At 43.7% G+C, this 19,134-nt stretch overlaps 1 protein-coding gene across 1 annotated transcript in view; it reads left to right on the forward strand.

Annotated features, from left to right (window-relative positions):
• Positions 1-19,134, forward strand: part of slc35e1 (solute carrier family 35 member E1) — a 66,433-nt gene that overhangs the window by 31,330 nt on the left and 15,969 nt on the right. The window contains exon 4 of the mRNA XM_084319331.1: positions 18,945-19,070. Within this exon, the coding sequence (XP_084175457.1) occupies positions 18,945-19,070 (126 nt within the window). The remainder of the gene's footprint in view (positions 1-18,944; positions 19,071-19,134) is intronic.

A 19,134-nucleotide genomic window follows, 5' to 3' on the forward strand; every position in this document is an offset into this window, starting at 1 on the left:
CTAGCACACGCCCTTGCGGCAAGAGAGACGCGGCAAAATCGCTGGTCGAACCAGCGGTGTTCTGTTGTGTGATGACTGTACTACAGCGGTGTTCTGTTGTGTAACTGTACTAAACTCTTCCACCACATGACCGACATTTGACATACAGTACACCTCCTATCTATGTTGGGATTATGTTTGGTCATGACAAAACAATAAAAATCGCTACTGTTAGTAAGCTGCCACCACCCACTTCAATGACGGAGCTCTCATATTTGCGAATGCATAAACTATATCTTAAATTATGGCGATGTGTCTAATATGGCTGTCGCGAAGTCATTGATAAGCGACAGCCATATTAGACACATAGCCATGATTTAAGATATAGTTTATGCATTCGCAAAATATGAGAGCTCTGTCATTGAAGGGCTTCCTACAACGGAGGAACGGCCGCTGCTGCTGCTGGAGCTGAACCGAGTCAAGCCGCGGGCGGCACACGGAAGCCGGGAAAAAAACAACCGCGTCGCCCCGCTGGCTCTTCAGCAAGCAGCCTCCACAGCTCCAGTTAACCTAATTTATACCGTAATGAATCATTAAAAAATATACCGTTAACTGGAATATGTTGTTTCTTTACACATATGTTGGATTATGTAATTGGGTTTTCATGACAAAACAATAAAAATCGCTACTTTACATCAGGGTGAACGCTGTTACACTGCCACCACCCACTTCAATGACAGAGCTCTCATATTTGCGAATGCATAAACTATATCTTAAATTATGGCTATGTGTCTAATATGGCTGTCGCGAAGTCATTGATAAGCGACAGCCATATTAGACACATAGCCATAATTTAAGATATAGTTTATGCATTCGCAAAATATGAGAGCTCTGTCATTGAAGGGCTTCGTTCTACAACGGAGGAACGGCCGCTGCTGCTGCTGGAGCTGGACCGAGTAGAGCCGGCGGCGGTGCACGGAAGCCGGGGACAAACCACCGCATCGCCCCGCTGACGTTAAAAACGCGAAATAACGTTACTGATGTACAGTGACACCCAGAGTTTCTAGTTACAGTAGTGACGCGTGAATCGAGATAGTCCTAACACTGTAACAGTGGTTATTATTAAGAGTCAGATAGTCCTAACAGTGTTTATAGTCCTAACAGTGTTTATTAGTAAGAGTCAGATAGTCCTAACAGTGTTTATTATTAAGACTCGAGTCAGATAGTCGTAACAGTGTTTATTATTAAGAGTCCTAACAGTGTTTATTATTTCATAACTGTATGGGCTTTGTTTATACATGTACAGTGACGAGTGAATCTACCGTTGGTTGTTAAAAACGCGAAACATAATAATCAGTCAGCAGCGCTCCACTGCTACCGCAGCCCAACACAAGTGCGTTGGAACAGCAGCCCAACACTACACAAGTTGGTTGCCCGCGCTGCCGCGCTTGCTCTTTGGATTTAATTTGGGACATGGGACGGCTGCGCTTGCCTGCACGTGGGGGCGCGGCCAATCAGAGAAAAGCCGAACACAAGTTGGTTGCCTTTAATATTCACGCGTCGGGGACGCGTGTAGCTTAATGCCAGCGGAAGAGTGCAAGAGCGCTTCCGCATTCTTCGCCGCGCATGCGCATGAGGTCCTCGCTTAGTTCAGACGCCCCATTCAACACGGTGAATCCCAAACTCGAAACTCCGTTAAGCTCCAGAGAGAGAGGCTGAAAACCGCCAGTTCTTGCCCGACGGATGGGAGCCGAAAGCGGATCCGAGTTTTCTGATGAATAGCCCCAAAACATGGAGGTCACGAACGGCGCCGGCTTCGCTGACCAGAGCTCTCTCAGATTCAAAGTTTTAATCGCAGCCTGGAACATACATGTTTCGGAACCAATGTGTAACTAGACAGTTACAATATAACATTTATATTAATAATATAATATATATATTATTATATTTATAATATAATATAAAACGAATAATAACTAATTCCGCGGTCAATATAAGTCTTCTATTGACCGCGGAATTAGTTATTATTAGTAAGACACAACATTTCCATAGTAATTGACCACCAGACTCTTCTCTTAAGGCATTAACTGGGTTAATTAATATAAATGTTATATTGTAACTGTCTAGTTACACATTGGTTCCGAAACATGTATGTTCCAGGCTGCGATTAAAACTTTGAATCTGAGAGAGCTCTGGTCAGCGAAGCCGGCGCCGTTCGTGACCTCCATGTTTTGGGGCTATTCATCAGAAAACTCGGATCCGCTTTCGGCTCCCATCCGTCGGGCAAGAACTGGCGGTTTTCAGCCTCTCTCTCTGGAGCTTAACGGAGTTTCGAGTTTGGGATTCACCGTGTTGAATGGGGCGTCTGAACTAAGCGAGGACCTCATGCGCGGCGAACAATGCGGAAGCGCTCTTGCACTCTTCCGCTGGCATTAAGCTACACGCGTCGGGGACAGCACTTTCATTAAGGAGTACCCGTATGTAGAAGTACCCGTATGTCTGTGTAGCACTAGCGAGCGACTCGCGAGGAGTGTGTGTAATAATAATGACTCGCTGCGGCTCGCTTCTCGTGCAGAGACAGAGAGAGGATCGTTCGCAACTTTTAAATAATAATAACAATAATAATAATAATTTCTCTAGAGTATCGATAGCAGTACCGAGGACGTCGGAGCTTATAAATACTCCGGTATTTTCTAATATAGTACCGGTTCCCGTTCAAAACCGGGGTCCGGGGGCATCCCTAACTATAGTGTCTGTCAGGAGTCCCGTAGCGAGATGTGACTGCCGGAAGAATTTCCTCGATGCACCGATGACACTTCCGGTTTTTGCGAGTGTAACTCGCCCGACCATCCACCAGGCGCCGGTATTGAGCCGTTGCAGTCCCATCTAGGGTCCCGCTAGGGCATCGGGGGTTGGGTGGATGAATTATGAATGCCATGGCAAAAAAAAAATTAATATTGATCTAAAAAACGCTGTACAGCGATGTTGGCGTTCAACGCATGGCGGGCAATAACGCTGAAAAGCGATTTTGGCGACCAATGTGTTAATGGGAAGGGTGTTGCATTCATTCAGCCATTCATTATCAGCACATTTCTCTGCCAATGGGTTGTTTTTGTCTGCAAGGAAAATCCGCGCTTCTTCTCTCGCCGCGCTTCTGACAACAAACCTATACATTGGTGTCAAGGTGACACTTCTCTGGCCTTCTGACAACAAACCTCTACATTGGTGTCAAGGTGACACTTCTCTGGCCTTCTGACAACAAACCTCTACATTGGTGTCAAGGTGACACTTCTCTGGCCTTCTGACAACAAACCTCTACATTGGTGTCAAGGTGACACTTCTCTGGCCTTCTGACAACAAACCTCTACATTGGTGTCAAGGTGACACTTCTCTGGCCTTCTGACAACAAACCTCTACATTGGTGTCAAGGTGACACTTCTCTGGCCTTCTGACAACAGACCTATACATTGGTGTCAAGGTGACACTTCTCTGGCCTTCTGACAACAAACCTCTACATTGGTGTCAAGGTGACACTTCTCTGGCCTTCTGACAACAAACCTCTACATTGGTGTCAAGGTGACACTTCTCTGGCCTTCTGACAACAAACCTCTACATTGGTGTCAAGGTGACACTTCTCTGGCCTTCTGACAACAAACCTCTACATTGGTGTCAAGGTGACACTTCTCTGGCCTTCTGACAACAAACCTCTACATTGGTGTCAAGGTGACACTTCTCTGGCCTTCTGACAACAAACCTCTACATTGGTGTCAAGGTTACACTTCTCTGGCCTTCTGACAACAAACCTCTACATTGGTGTCAAGGTGACACTTCTCTGGCCTTCTGACAACAAACCTCTACATTGGTGTCAAGGTGACACTTCTCTGGCCTTCTGACAACAAACCTCTACATTGGTGTCAAGGTGACACTTCTCTGGCCTTCTGACAACAAACCTATACATTGGTGTCAAGGTGACACTTCTCTGGCCTTCTGACAACAAACCTATACATTGGTGTCAAGGTTAGGGTTAGGGTTAGGGTTAGGGTGTCAAGGTTAGGGTTAGGGTTAGGGTTAGGGTGTCAAGGTTACACACACAAGACGAGACGTGGTCTCCGCAATTATACGTGTGCATTAGGCATGGGCGGTATGACGGTATTAATGTATACCGGGGTATTTAGAGATACCGACGGTATCGAAAATCAATACCGTCAAAATCACAGATACATTTCAGTTTATATTACAGTGAAACGTTGTTTTAATTAGAGATGTTCCGATACCATTTTTTCCTTTCCGATCCGATTCCGATACCTAAGCTTTGGGTATCGGCCGATACCGATACTTATCCGATACCAGTGCATACATAAAAAAAAAAAAAAAAAAAAACGATATTATATAAATTTTTTATAAATATAATTATTTTATTTTTTTTAACAAATACTGTTTTATATATACTGTTTTTTAGTAATAACTAGAAAGTAATGGTATTTATTCAACAACAGGTGATTGTATATATTTGTATTAGTATCATTAATCAATGAGTGGGGCTGCAGCACTGCAGATATACCCTACTCCAATGATCCACACGGACATTATACGTTGCTGCACTCGCTACCCACTGGCTCTGCAGATATACCCTACTCACAGTCTGTCTACAAGGCTCCGTTTCAGTAGCAGTCGGATCTGTTGTGATTTTTGCACAATAAATATTCAACATTCTCTTTTGAGACTCCGCCTCAGACTCTTATCATTTGGCACTAAAAGCTAAACATTGTCGCCGATATGGCTGTCCGCAACATGTCATTAATTGTGTACGCGACGTGCAATTGTGCAATGACGACGTTACAGTTAGCTAGCATGAGCTACCGGTATATGGGAAGACCATAGAAGACTGTAACGTTACTGGTGACATTGTGATTTAACTTGGAATACTCCTTTGCCAACTTGCTGTACTTTGCTTGCAGGTCTGCAGCCATTATTGCTGGATTATATGAATAGCCCCAACTTTAGCCAAGGTAATGTTAAAGCTAGCTTTCGGTTAGCTGTTCAATGCTAATAACACCAGCCACCAAGCGAACCCATGAGCTCCCCGTCAACACCGCTCTGTCGGGACGATGACATTTAAGAAAGTATCTGCTGTTAAAATGACAAATGGCATTGACACTTTAATCGATTAAGCACACGTTTGTTTTATAATGCTTACTCAACAGACCACAGTGTTGTTGATAAATTACGTCATATGGTATCGGAGCGCAGCATTAGAGGGTACTCGCCGATACCGATACCAGCATTTTAGCCAGTATCGGCGGCTTTTCCGATACTGGTATCGGTATCGGAACAACTCTAGTTTTAATAGTGGTTGGTTGTAGTGCACTGCACACACGCGCCAGCAGAGGGCGAGACCAGTCCTCGAGTCACTAGTGGAGCGAGGCAGCTGGTTCTCTATACACAGGAGGAGATGGGGAAACCCCGCTTCACTGGAAATTAAATGAGAGTCGAGACACGCTTACCGTTGCTGCCTGGTGCTGCGGGCCAACTGGCTGTTCTGAGAGCTAACTGTTGTGTATGTGTATCACAACGGTGGTCACGCTTTACGGTAATGTTGCGACAGTGCTGTGAAAATACCGTAAAACGTTGTGGTAACGAGTGTGTGTTGTTGTGGACTGGTGGAACAAGCAAATAAACGGTAAAACGTTACGTCGCAGTCCGGTGTGTTTTTGAATACACAATACTAACGTTACTAGTACTAGGGTGCTGCGGGGCTCCTGGCTACCATTCTGAGAGTTAACGTTAGTATTACTAGGATGCTGCGGGCTTCTGGCTAGTGGCTCCATTCTGAGAGTTAACGTTAGTATTACTAGGATGCTGCGGGCTTCTGGCTAGTGGCTCCATTCTGAGAGCTAATGATAGTAGCACTCGGATGCTGCAGGCTAACTGGCCATCTCCGCGACTTGTTTACTTGGTAACACGGGTTGCCACGGGTTGCCCCCCCCCCCCCCCCCCCCCGCTGATGAAAATGAAAGTCATACCGTTCAATACCGTACACCGCGGTATTATATAATCAAGGTATAACGGTATGAAAAAAGTGATGCCGCCCAAGCCTAATGTGCATTGCGCAGGATGTAGTGAGATATGTATTGGAATACTGTGTCGGCCTCCGTTGATGAAGGGGCGAGACATGGCAAATACAAACCGCTTCCAGGTGGAAAACTCAATCCCAGTTGGGCTTGTCGGTTTTTCTCTCAATTTGTTTAATTTACACCTACCCTGCACTCCTTGACCCACTTTCATCTCTGTTCTTAGCATCAGACCAGTCTTTTAAAGCCATCACCATTCCCCTACTCACCCGTTTTCACCATTCTGCCAACATCTTCACCTGTAATAAACTAGTGTGGCGTCTAGGGCTGCGGTGGTATTGATTTTTTCCTTAACGCACAAATTAGCGAAGCCATTCAAACCGCCGCGGTAACCGCAATAATTCTTTTTAAATGTGATGTTAAAATAATTGGTTCCTAAATAAACTTTTCGAATGCATTTATTTCTGTAGTAGTCTATTCTATATAGCCTCTAGTGCAGGGGTCAGCAACCTTTACTATCAAAAGAGCCACTTTTCCCCCGTCCCACAAAATAAAATGCTCAGGGAGCCGCACAACCTATTTACCCTTAAAATGAAGATAACACAGTGTATAACGTTTTATATATCCCCAAGCATACCCCACATTTAGCATAAAACGCCTGACAATTGCATACCCAAAGTAATTTGCGATTTATTATACTTTATACTTATAGCACACAGTTTGTTGCATTCATGGAATTATAAAGCGACAAAAAGAAAATGTTTGACTTTTATTGCTGTTTTTACCTGTTATAACAAAGGAAAACCTCAAACTCTTATGAAGAGGAGAACAAATACTGGCTGTGTAGACGTATTTTTAAATAAAACACAGAAGAGGAGACACAACACTGGTGTCTGTAGACCTACTTTTAAATAAAACACAGAACTATTCAGGTATATTTGAGTCCTTCCCTTATTTGTGGAACATTTATAAAATAAAAAGTAGTCCACTTTGAAAAAAGACTACCATCTGTAGACCTACTTTGAAATAAAACTATGCAAATTTCACACCACATATCAGGCATACAGGTAAGCCTTTAGTTGACTAAATATCTTAGTTGATGAAATATTTTTTCATTTCAGTGTCGCAGTATGACATCGATCTCCAAAATAAGAGAGTAAAAAAAGTTTAAAGTTTTTTGGGGGGCCAAGGAGCCGCAGCTGATTGTTGCCAACCCCTGCTCTAGTCTTAACGTTAAATGTCTTATCTTTATTCCAGTGTTGTCATTAAAGAGGACAACTTTGCAGCAGGAATATTGATTGAAAACAGCTGGCTGTTCAGCCTGTTCTTGAAACTGCTGGTCGCGACCCGCGGTAGCTAACGTTAACCAAACGCTTGGTTCAATAACCAACTAGGAATGAATTGACTGTCCTATGCTATCTGCATAACAGATAATAACATCATGGAATTGTTTGTTCAACCCAGTGGCCAGTGAATTGACACCAGCTGCGGTTATTACATGGGGCTTAATCAAGAGTTAAACTGCTCACTCAGCCCTATTGTTACATTAGATAGCCAACAGTTTAATCTCTAACGTCATGTGTAGCTGGCTATCCTTCAACACATACCATAACACGGCCCAGGAGTACATTTCAGCTTATTCTACCAGGTGCCGCTTTCTACCAACCTGTTACAGACCCGAGTTTATATACCCAGCAAATAAACGGAGCTAACGTGCTAACGTTAACTTAGGCAACTGCGCTCAACACGCGCACACACACACACACACACACACACACACACACACACACACACACACACACACACACACACACACACACACACACACACACACACACACACACACACACACACACACACACACACACCTACACACCTACACACCTACACACCTACACACCTACACACACACACACACACACACACCTACACACACACACACAATATGGCATATCTACTGCTCCAGAACAGAACCAGAACTGACCTGTCCTCGCTAACTGTGACCACTCAGTCTTCTTTCGGGATCAAAACGGCAGCATTTACGGCATCCGAATGCCCTTCGATTGGGTTTCGCTTCAAGATCCATGTTTTTAGCAGATTCAAAGCGAAAACTTTCCGTAGCAGCAAAACAAGTTCTGGAGTTCGATCAGAATGTTAACTGCGCAACTGTGAGTGGAAACTTTCGAACACATGGCGTGAAGAAAATAGGCTAATACACAACTATAATAATAATTATTATTATTATAAAGAAAAAAGAAATAACACAGCCGGTGATGCGGTAATCAGCTTGACTCTGCGGTGGGCGTGACGTGATGGCGATACCGCGATAATGCGGCAGCCCTAGTGGCGCCTAGTTTAGAGGTTTATTGTAAAAGGTGTCTTGCATCTGGCCTACGCGTTGGGTCTGTTCGGGACACCGAGCCTGAAAATGTTTATTTTTATCTGGGAATCGATACCGGTACCCAACGGCGGTACCTTTTTTTCTGTACTTTACTCTCCCTCTCTGAAGTCTAAACTTCACAACACACAATCTAAAACCGATCTTGTATCTCAATGGGACTTCCTGGTTAAAAAAATATATATATATATATATATTTGCGATATTTTGATTTAAAATCGATTAATCGTGCAGCCCTAGCGCCTAGGGATGGGTATCGAGAACCGGTTCCCGTTGGGAACCGTCCGATTCCTCTTATCGATGCCATGTTTTTCCGACAGTTGCGCGTTGTAAAACAATGACGTAACGCCGTAGAGAACTCATGCTGTATGTTTCAGTTTGTTTGGGACCGGACAGAGCCATGGCTGTATGTTTCAGTTTGTTTGGGACCGGACAGAGCCATGGCTGTATGTTTCAGTTTGTTTGGGACCAGACAGAGCCATGGCTGTATGTTTCAGTTTGTTTGGGACCAGACAGAGCCATGGCTGTATGTTTCAGTTTGTTTGGGACCAGACAGAGCCATGGCTGTATGTTTCAGTTTGTTTGGGACCAGACAGAGCCATGGCTGTATGTTTCAGTTTGTTTGGGACCGGACAGAGCCATGGCTGTATGTTTCAGTTTGTTTGGGACCAGACAGAGCCATGGCTGTATGTTTCAGTTTGTTTGGGACCAGACAGAGCCATGGCTGTATGTTTCAGTTTGTTTGGGACCAGACAGAGCCATGGCTGTATGTTTCAGTTTGTTTGGGACCAGACAGAGCCATGGCTGTATGTTTCAGCTTGTTTGGGACCAGACAGAGCCATGGCTGTATGTTTCAGTTTGTTTGGGACCAGACAGAGCCATGGCTGTATGTTTCAGTTTGTTTGGGACCAGACAGAGCCATGGCTGTATGTTTCAGTTTGTTTGGGACCGGACAGAGCCATGGCTGTATGTTTCAGTTTGTTTGGGACCAGACAGAGCCATGGCTGTATGTTTCAGTTTGTTTGGGACCAGACAGAGCCATGGCTGTATGTTTCAGTTTGTTTGGGACCAGACAGAGCCATGGCTGTATGTTTCAGTTTGTTTGGGACCAGACAGAGCCATGGCTGTATGTTTCAGTTTGTTTGGGACCAGACAGAGCCATGGCTGTATGTTTCAGTTTGTTTGGGACCAGACAGAGCCATGGCTGTATGTTTCAGTTTGTTTGGGACCAGACAGAGCCATGGCGGGCAGAAAGAAACGCTCAAAAGCGTGGCTGCATTTCACAAAAGTAGATGAAAACAGTGCAAGTTGTAGTATTTCCAAAATGTCAATTTCAACCAAGGGGGGAAATACTAGCAATATGCTGAAGCATTTATCAAACGCAGCATGCCCTTAACACATTCGGGGCCATTCGATTTCCCCATCTAGCTATAGCACGGCCAGGTTTTCATTACATAGTTTCACTGTGCGTCACGTTTGTAGAACTAAATCTATATTTTATATTATAGCTATGGATACAATACCATGGTCATTTGACAGTACCTATCTTCCGTTTTTTTTTTCATGAATACGTTCATGTGTTATTCCGTGGTGAATATGAGTATAATTTCAGAATGATCCGGGCTAATTCCTGGCTGGCTATAGGGCGCAACGTGAATTCTACTTAAACCATTGGCATTTCATCCCTGGACCCGCTACTATTATCAAATGCATATGGCTGGGCGATAAAACTATAACGATAAATATCGCGATAAATTATTTCCTCGAAATAAACATGAAACGTGGTCGCAAAGTTTTGATATATCGATTTTCCAAGTTTGGCTCCGCTCAGCCTCGGCTCAACACACTCACTAACAACAACCAACGTTACGTGATGACGTGCTTACGCACCACAGCTCCAGATGCGCCACTGTTTTGGTTTAGGACTCAAGGCTGGCGCTAGGATAATTAGCTTGCACGGCGCTATGTTATATATTTACGTGCCGTGTATGCGTGTGACGTGAATTCTGATGCCACGGTTATAGTAGTGTGTGGTATACGGTGGAAGTCGTTGCAATGTATTCTGGCGGAACAGAGTATTTTAGGGATATTTAGGACATTTGGATACATGCGTGGCTAGGATAATTAGCTTGCACGGCGCGATTTTATATATTTACGTGCAGAGTATGTATGTGGCGTGAATTCTGATGCCACGGTTATAGTAGTGCGTGGTATACGGTGGACGTCGTTGCAATTTATTGGGGCGGAACAGTATTTTAGGGATATTTACTAGTACATTGTCATGGGATTGTCTCGCTCTGGCTAACTGCTAACGTGCGCGGACTGATGACGACATCAACTCGAGACATTCGCAGCAGAAAAACAAGTCCATCGGCGCCGGGCATAATAAGTTAATTAAACTTGACAGACATTATATCGACGATAATTATCGATATCGAGTTATATGAAAATAATTTTATAATTTTATCGCGATAACGTTTTTGACTATATCGCCCAGCCCTAATATGATGGGTATTATGTTTCATCATGAATGCATGAAAGGGGGGGGGGGGGGGGTCGTTTCTGATTAATTGATTGGCAATAATGGCATTCGTTATTACCACAACACACGGCGATCAGCGGGATAGGTATGAAAACCATGCATGATCAAGTAGGGCTGGGCGATATAACGATAAATATCGTGATATATTTTAATAATCGATATTGAATATCAAAATTAAAAAAAAATCGAAAAATCATTTTTTTTTATATTTCTCTTTTTTTTATTTATTTTTTACCTGCAACAGGGCAGTTTTAAAACCAGAGACAGTGGACAGACTTGTCTTTCTTGCCTGCAACTTAAAGTAATGGCTTTGCTTGTCCAAATGACAATACTGACCAAATTGAGATTTATTTTTCTCTTGTCCATTTATTTTGTTTGCTTTCTAATTTAAAATACAGTTTGAAACCGTCTGTACACAGTAGGCTATGTGTGCTAGCAGAACTAGACTCCAGTCACGAGTCACGGTGCACATGTGCGGTGGTTTGTCCACCAAAAAAGCGCCAAAAGATCGAAAATAAACTAGCAGAGCCAGAACTGTTCAACTCCCCTGGAGCCACAGCCAGCAGAGAAGCCGGTTTACTTTTGCTTTTAAACCAGCTGCAGCCTGAGAACTGGAGTGTGAGGGGCTGTAACACTAAAGATGGCGGCAATGACAAAGAATTGCTGCAAAATAAACATACATCTGTTGTTAATTTTTATTTTTTTTATATACTTGTAACAATTCGATAATTATCGATATCGAGAAATATGATAACATTATCATATCGTTATCGCGATATGATTTTTTTTCCATATCGCCCAGCCCTATGATCAAGCTGAAATTGACGTCAGATTGTCCTTACCTGTGGTCGGTGGTATTCCAAAAATAATATTCCAATTATTTGATTGCCATCTGGTCCATCCTATGCCCATCTGGTCCACGACATAACCCACCACAACATATGGATCGGGGGTCCCGAAAACGATTCAATGCGACCGAGTGAAGCCCTAGGTTTCCCATTACTAGAAAAGTCCGTCCGGAGACATTTGAGTGTAGCACCCGGTCTGGAACAGGGTTTACTGCACTCTCGATACTGCCTACTAGCAGGATCTGGCCGGTACTGCACCTTCGGAGTCCCAGTATGCCTTTTAACAGCAACATACAGGTCCCTGACATGGAATAGGATATTAAAATCTATCAACTAGGCAGTGTCTCTGGAAGGGGGCTGTGCCTCAACTAGGGGCTGGTCTGGAGGGGGGCTGTGCCTCAACTAGGGGCTGGTCTGGAGGGGGGCTGTGCCTCAACTAGGGGCTGGTCTGGAGGGGGGCTGTGCCTCAACTAGGGGCTGGTCTGGAGGGGGGCTGTGCCTCAACTAGGGGCTGGTCTGGAGGGGGGCTGTGCCTCAACTAGGGGCTGGTCTGGAGGGGGGCTGTGCCTCAACTGGGGCGTGGTCTGGAGGGGGGCTGTGCTGGAGGGGGTGGTCTGGAGGGGGGCTGTGCTGGAGGGGGTGGTCTGGAGGGGGCCTAACATTTTGCAATCAATTTGCTGTAATTTCCTTCTTCCTTCATAATTTCAATAAAATGGCAAACACAAGGTGACAAGGGTAACTTATAAAGTTATATTTATTTAATTAGTTTAACATTGAACACGAAAACATGCGCGCACACACACACACACACACACACACACACACACACAGAGGACAGAGCGATCACTGGTGGTCTGACGCTGGCTAGGAGCCAAAGGTCAAATGATACTGCTCTTATCCAGATATCTGTTTAGGTCAAATGATACTGCTCTTATCCAGATATCTGTTTAGGTCAAATGATACTGCTCTTATCCAGATATCTGTTTAGGTCAAATGATACGGCTCTTATCCAGATATCCCTTTAGGTCAAATGATACTGCTCTTATCCAGATATCCCTTTAGGTCAAATGATACGGCTCTTATCCAGATATCCCTTTAGGTCAAATGATACTGCTCTTATCCAGATATCTGTTTAGGTCAAATGATACGGCTCTTATCCAGATATCCCTTTAGGTCAAATGATACTGCTCTTATCCAGATATCCCTTTAGGTAAAATGATACTGCTCTTATCCAGATATCCCTTTAGGTAAAATGATACTGCTCTTATCCAGATATCTGTTTAGGTCAAATGATACTGCTCTTATCCAGATATCTGTTTAGGTCAAATGATACTGCTCTTATCCAGATATCCCTTTAGGTAAAATGATACTGCTCTTATCCAGATATCTGTTTAGGTCAAATGATACTGCTCTTATCCAGATATCCCTTTAGGTCAAATGATACTGCTCTTATCCAGATATCTGTTTAGGTCAAATGATATTGCTCTTATCCAGATATCCCTTTAGGTCAAATGATACAGCTCTTATCCAGATATCCCTTTAGGTCAAATGATACTGCTCTTATCCAGATATCTGTTTAGGTCAAATGATACTGCTCTTATCCAGATATCTGTTTAGGTCAAATGATACTGCTCTTATCCAGATATCTGTTTAGGTCAAATGATACTTGTTACAAAGGGTCAGATTAAACCGAATATATGTATTTATTGATTGATATATATTGCATAATATTTGTATATCGTTTGATATCCCTTGTGTATTCTTTGTACATATACACGGAATATCCCTTTAACCTAGTAGCCTACAGACCATAATATTTCGTTCTCTTATTGGATAGCGTGCCACCAGCGCCAGTGTCTTACCCCCAGAGTCGAGTTCAAAGCTACTGTCAAGGCTTGTCTCAACATGCCCGGTTCTGCCCAGGACTACGAGACAGAGGTGGGGCTGGTACTAGTTTGTTCGCCCAACATATAAATATGGCGCAGGTGAATACAGAAGTAGTTCAGTCCGCAGTTCAGTTCGAGTTCGAGTTACCCAAGTGAAGCCTCACCCACTATGCAACGTGCGGTGAAGTAGGGCTCGTATTGCCCCAAAATAGAGTCTTGTTTATCCTAATACGTTTGTTCAACGTATCGTTCGCTCCTTACTAGTAAGCCTTCATCACGAGTCAAAGACCAAGTGAAGTGAGCAATTGTGTGTCTAAATAGAGCACTTATAGGATAGTGCGAATAGGATAGTGGAGTATCAGAGCTTGGTTGAGTAACGTCAAGTTCAACTTGGTTGGTGTGGAGTACCGCGCACCGGAGGATCTACACCGGGGAATGCAGACCCCCTCTCCGGCTGGATTATTATTCTTATTGCTTTTAACCATGCTGTTGGAGCGGAGAAGAATCGTCTACACCCACTGCTGTGGGACCTGCCCGTGAGGACATCACTCGAGCCCGTCTCTATTGGAGAGGCTGACCGGCTTCCACCTGTGCGGCACGCACACTGGGATTACAGCTGTCTTTCGTCTGCCGAGCAGGGAGTAATATACCGCCTCCAGGAGCCTATTGAATCCCCGCTGACCCAGACCTTGCATTAGAGCAGGGGTGCCCAACCTTTTTTGAACCAAGATCTACTTTTTAATTTGCCACCTAGCCGAGAGCTACCAGCCCAAATTTGTCCTACTCTCGGCTAAGATAAGATAAGATATTCCTTTATTGATCCCCTTGGGGAAATTCAGGCATAATAGCAGCATGGGGGAAGGGGGGGGGGGAGGGGGTACAGGTAGTAAAAACAACACAAATGTCAATATAATTTACTATCTAACTAACTGAAAAATATATTCAGTGTCATAAGGTGCATAAGGCTAGTATTAGTAGTAATAGTATTACCCATTCAATATGCACATGACAGAAAATATTATATGCCATATAATATTTTCGGTCATGTGCATATTGAATGGGTAATACTATTACTACTAATACTAGCCTTATGCACCTTATGACACTGTGAATATATTTTTCAGTTAGTTAGATTCTAACTAACTGAAAAATATATTCACAGTATTCAGTGTCATAAGGTGCATAAGGCTAGTATTAGTAGTAATAGTATTACCCATTCAATATGCACATGACAGAAAATATTATATGCCATATAATATTTTCGGTCATGTGCATATTGAATGGGTAATACTATTACTACTAATACTAGCCTTATGCACCTTATGACACTGTGAATATATTTTTCAGTTAGTTAGATTCTAACTAACTGAAAAATATATTCACAGTATTCAGTGTCATAAGGTGCATAAGGCTAGTATTAGTAGTAATAGTATTACCCATTCAATATGCACATGACAGAAAATATTATATGGCATATAATATTTTCTGTCATGTGCATATTGAATGGGTATATAATATAATATGCTATTTTATATATCATTGTAACAGTGTAGTGTAGGACTTACAAGAATGACAAGACTGTAACTGTAACTTCTCAAGTTTATTTCACACTCTGCATACACACTGACAACACACACACTCAGTTCAATGGGCATGAGAAAACATGTGTTTACATTGCCAAAGCAAAAGTGGAACAATACAATAAAAATATATGTACAATAAAAAAAGGAATAGGAATGATGTGTAAACAGAGCTGTCACATTGCAAAATGGAATACAATCAAAAAACAATTCCACAAAAAGGTCTGTCAACAGTCACTGATAGTTCTCCTTTATCTGTTTTTTTTTTTTTAATGTCTCTACCTTAGTGAGAACGCTGGCACTGGGAAGAGGTAGCTAGTTTTTCAATGTCTGGGTTGTAGGAGCTGGTTGCAAGCCTCAGGCAGTCCACAAGATGGTCATCTGTTAATGTGGTTCTGTACTTGGACTTGATGATCTTCATGTGAGAGAAAGCAGACTCACACAGGTAGGTTGATCCAAAACATGCTGTTAAGTTCATGGCACATCTCCTGAGATTGGGGTACTTCTCAGGCAGCAGTAGCTCCCAGAACTCTGCCTTCATCCCTTGTGTTGCCCTGGCTTTAATCTCAATGTCAGTTTGAAGTGTGAGGATCTCGTTCTCCACAGCATGGCTGTCCAGATTAAACAGTGTGGCCACTTTGGATGTGATGTCATCCACATCTACAGTTCCAAATGGAAAACACATGTAGCTTGCAACAGGTTCAAGTATTGAAAAGTCTGTGAAGCGCTTATCAAACTCTGACAAGATGCTTTGAACTTGCTCCTCATAATGTGTGCAATCAAACTGTGCGGTGTCCTCACCCTGACGTTGAAGTTCTGCTTGCATGTGAGGAAAGTCGCGTAGGTCACTGCGTTGCAGCCTTCTCGCCCACATGGTGAGCTTGCTTTTAAAAGCATTCACTGAGCTGATCATGTTTATTACACATTTATCCTTTCCCTGCAGCTCTAAATTCAGGTTATTCAGCATGCCAGTGATATCGGTTATGAATGCCAAATTCAAAAGCCAGTTGTTGTCCTCTAGATGTGTATATTCGGCATGTTTAGCAAGCTTGAGAAACTCTTTAATTTCAGGCAGCAACTCGCTGAATCTCTCCAGAAATTTACCTCTGCTCAGCCACCTTACATCTGTGTGCAGCAGCAGGTCTGTGTGCTCCGCCCCCGTCTCCTCCATATGTGCACGAAATAGCCTCCTCTGTAGGCTCCTTGCCCTGACAGAGCACACAATCTTCATAGCGATATCCATAACGTCCTTCATATTTAAAATCTTTGCACACAGCACTTGTTGGTGAATTATGCAGTGGTAATTAAGGAAGTCCGGGAAAGCGTCGCTTTTTTTGCACAGTCCGATGAACCCATTATTACAGCCAACCATGGCTGGTGCCCCATCGGTTGTAATAGAGATGAGTTTATGGAGGGGTAGGTTGCTCTGCTTAGCGAACTCCATGAAGGCTTGAAAGATGTCTTCACCTTTAGTGTATCCTTTAAGAGGCAATATGGTGAGCAGCTCTTCTTTTGCGCTCATGTCGTCAAAGGCCATTCTAATGTAAATACATAGCTGTGCCACATCTACCATATCAGTCGATTCATCGAACTGCAGGGAATAACACTCGCATGTATTAATGTCCCTCATGAGTTGCTGGTGGACATCTTGGGACATTTCCTCACAGCGCCGGGTCACAGTATTACGTGACAGCTGAAGGTCTTTAACAGCATCCATAATCTCTGTGTGATACTTGGAATTACCGAAGAGTGAATCGGCAGCGGCAGTCAATGCCTCTTTTACACATTCGCCGTCTTTAAAGGATTTTTTCTTTTTAGCGAGAATGTGACTGACACGATAAGAAGCAATTGTTGCAGCTTTTGCCTTGGTGCTGGGCTTCGTAAAAGTGGACTGTTGTCCCACTAGTGAAGACTTCAGCTGCTGGAGTGCTGTTCTTCGTAGTACTGTTTTTGGAGGAAAATCCGCGCGGTGTTTCTTGTGCATCGTTGTATAATGCCGCTCCAAATTACCCTTTTTCGGCACAGCCACAGTTTGTTTACAAATCAGACATACTGACTTTGCGTTGAAATAAACAAAAAAGTAAGCCTCCTCCCACTCTTCATGGAAATGATATGTTTTTGGTCTTTTGGCTGCTCCGGTTCTGCTTGCGGCGCTGACGCTGGTGCTATCCGGCAGCTCATCGGAGGCGGCGTTGGAGCTGCTCCCTGGCGGCGGCGGTGGCAGGCGCAGCTCGTCGGAGGGTCCTGGCGGCGGCGGCAGTGAAGTCTTGCTTGCGTTGTTGAAAACGAGCGTCCTCTGAATGAACCTCTTTTTAGCTGGTGGTGTTCCATTCATCTTGCAGTTTCGAGTGACTGGTCTCAGAGCCACGTTTATACTGTACCTGCCAGGTGATGGGCCCGACCCCCACTCATGCCACTCCATGAAAACAAAGGCATCAATTTGCATCCCTATGGTGAAGCTCGCTGTCCGGAATGTAGACGGTATCGATTGGCGCAGGCTGCCTTTTATACACAGGACTGCTCGAACGTGTATTGTCCTCCCCTCCAAATCAAATCAAATTAAATGATTTTCCAAAATAATCTCGCGGCCTACTTGAAACCAGCGCGCGACCTACCGGTCGATCACGATCGACTGGTTGGGCACGACTGCATTAGAGCATTGCCTCCCCCTGCTGGCTTACAACCGGTGGAACCCCCCTACCAGTATCCCCTAGATATAATTCCTAATATTCAGGTTGTATTCTTATTTCATGCGTAACCAGAGAATGGACATTCATTATTGATTTGCCTACGCACATTCCTTTGCCTTATAAGCGCATCTAGAGTAAAGTATATTATGTACCTTTTGCTGCAATAAATACTTAAAGACAACTTTGTGTGGAAACCGTATCATTGTGGAGGAGTTCTCATCATATACTTGTGTACGGTATGGCCAGTATAATGTACATAAGACGGTAGTGGTTTAATGATACCATACTTGATTAATACAGTCAGGGAATTGTACCCCTCAGTTACAATACTGCTCTTATCCAGATATCTGTATAGGTCAAATGATACTGCTCTTATCCAGATATCCCTTTAGGTCAAATGATACGGCTCTTATCCAGATATCCCTTTAGGTCAAATGATACTGCTCTTATCCAGATATCTGTTTAGGTCAAATGATACGGCTCTTATCCAGATATCCCTTTAGGTCAAATGATACTGCTCTTATCCAGATATCCCTTTAGGTAAAATGATACTGCTCTTATCCAGATATCCCTTTAGGTCAAATGATACGGCTCTTATCCAGATATCCCTTTAGGTCAAATGATACTGCTCTTATCCAGATATCTGTTTAGGTAAAATGATACTGCTCTTATCCAGATATCTGTTTAGGTCAAATGATACTGCTCTTATCCGTTTTAACCCTTTCACTGCCACACGACAGAAGGTTAACCCTTTACTATCACACAACCCACTGCGATGCTCCATCATTGCTAATGATGGAGCATCGCCGTCGGTTGTGTGATAGTAAAGGGCTAACCTTCTGTGTATTGTCACAGTGAAAGGGTTAACCGGCTGTGTCGTGTGGCAGTGAAAGGGTTAAAGGGTCACGGTGCAAAATAGTGATGATGTGGTTTTTTCCCCTTTTTGAAAGGTGTTGCGAGACACCAGGATCCACCACCTGAGGCTCCTCAACATCCTGGGCTTCAACGCCGTGATCTTCATGGTGCCGACCTGGATTCTGGTGGACCTGTCCTCCTTCCTGGTGGCTGGAGATATGGTGAGTAGACCTGGGTCAAAGGGAGCCAGCCATCATTCGGGTTGGGTACCAACTCTCGACTTCT

This window comes from Notolepis coatsorum (genome assembly GCF_963971535.1).
Source record: "Notolepis coatsorum genome assembly, chromosome: 7".
NCBI classification, from domain to species: domain Eukaryota; kingdom Metazoa; phylum Chordata; class Actinopteri; order Aulopiformes; family Paralepididae; genus Notolepis; species Notolepis coatsorum.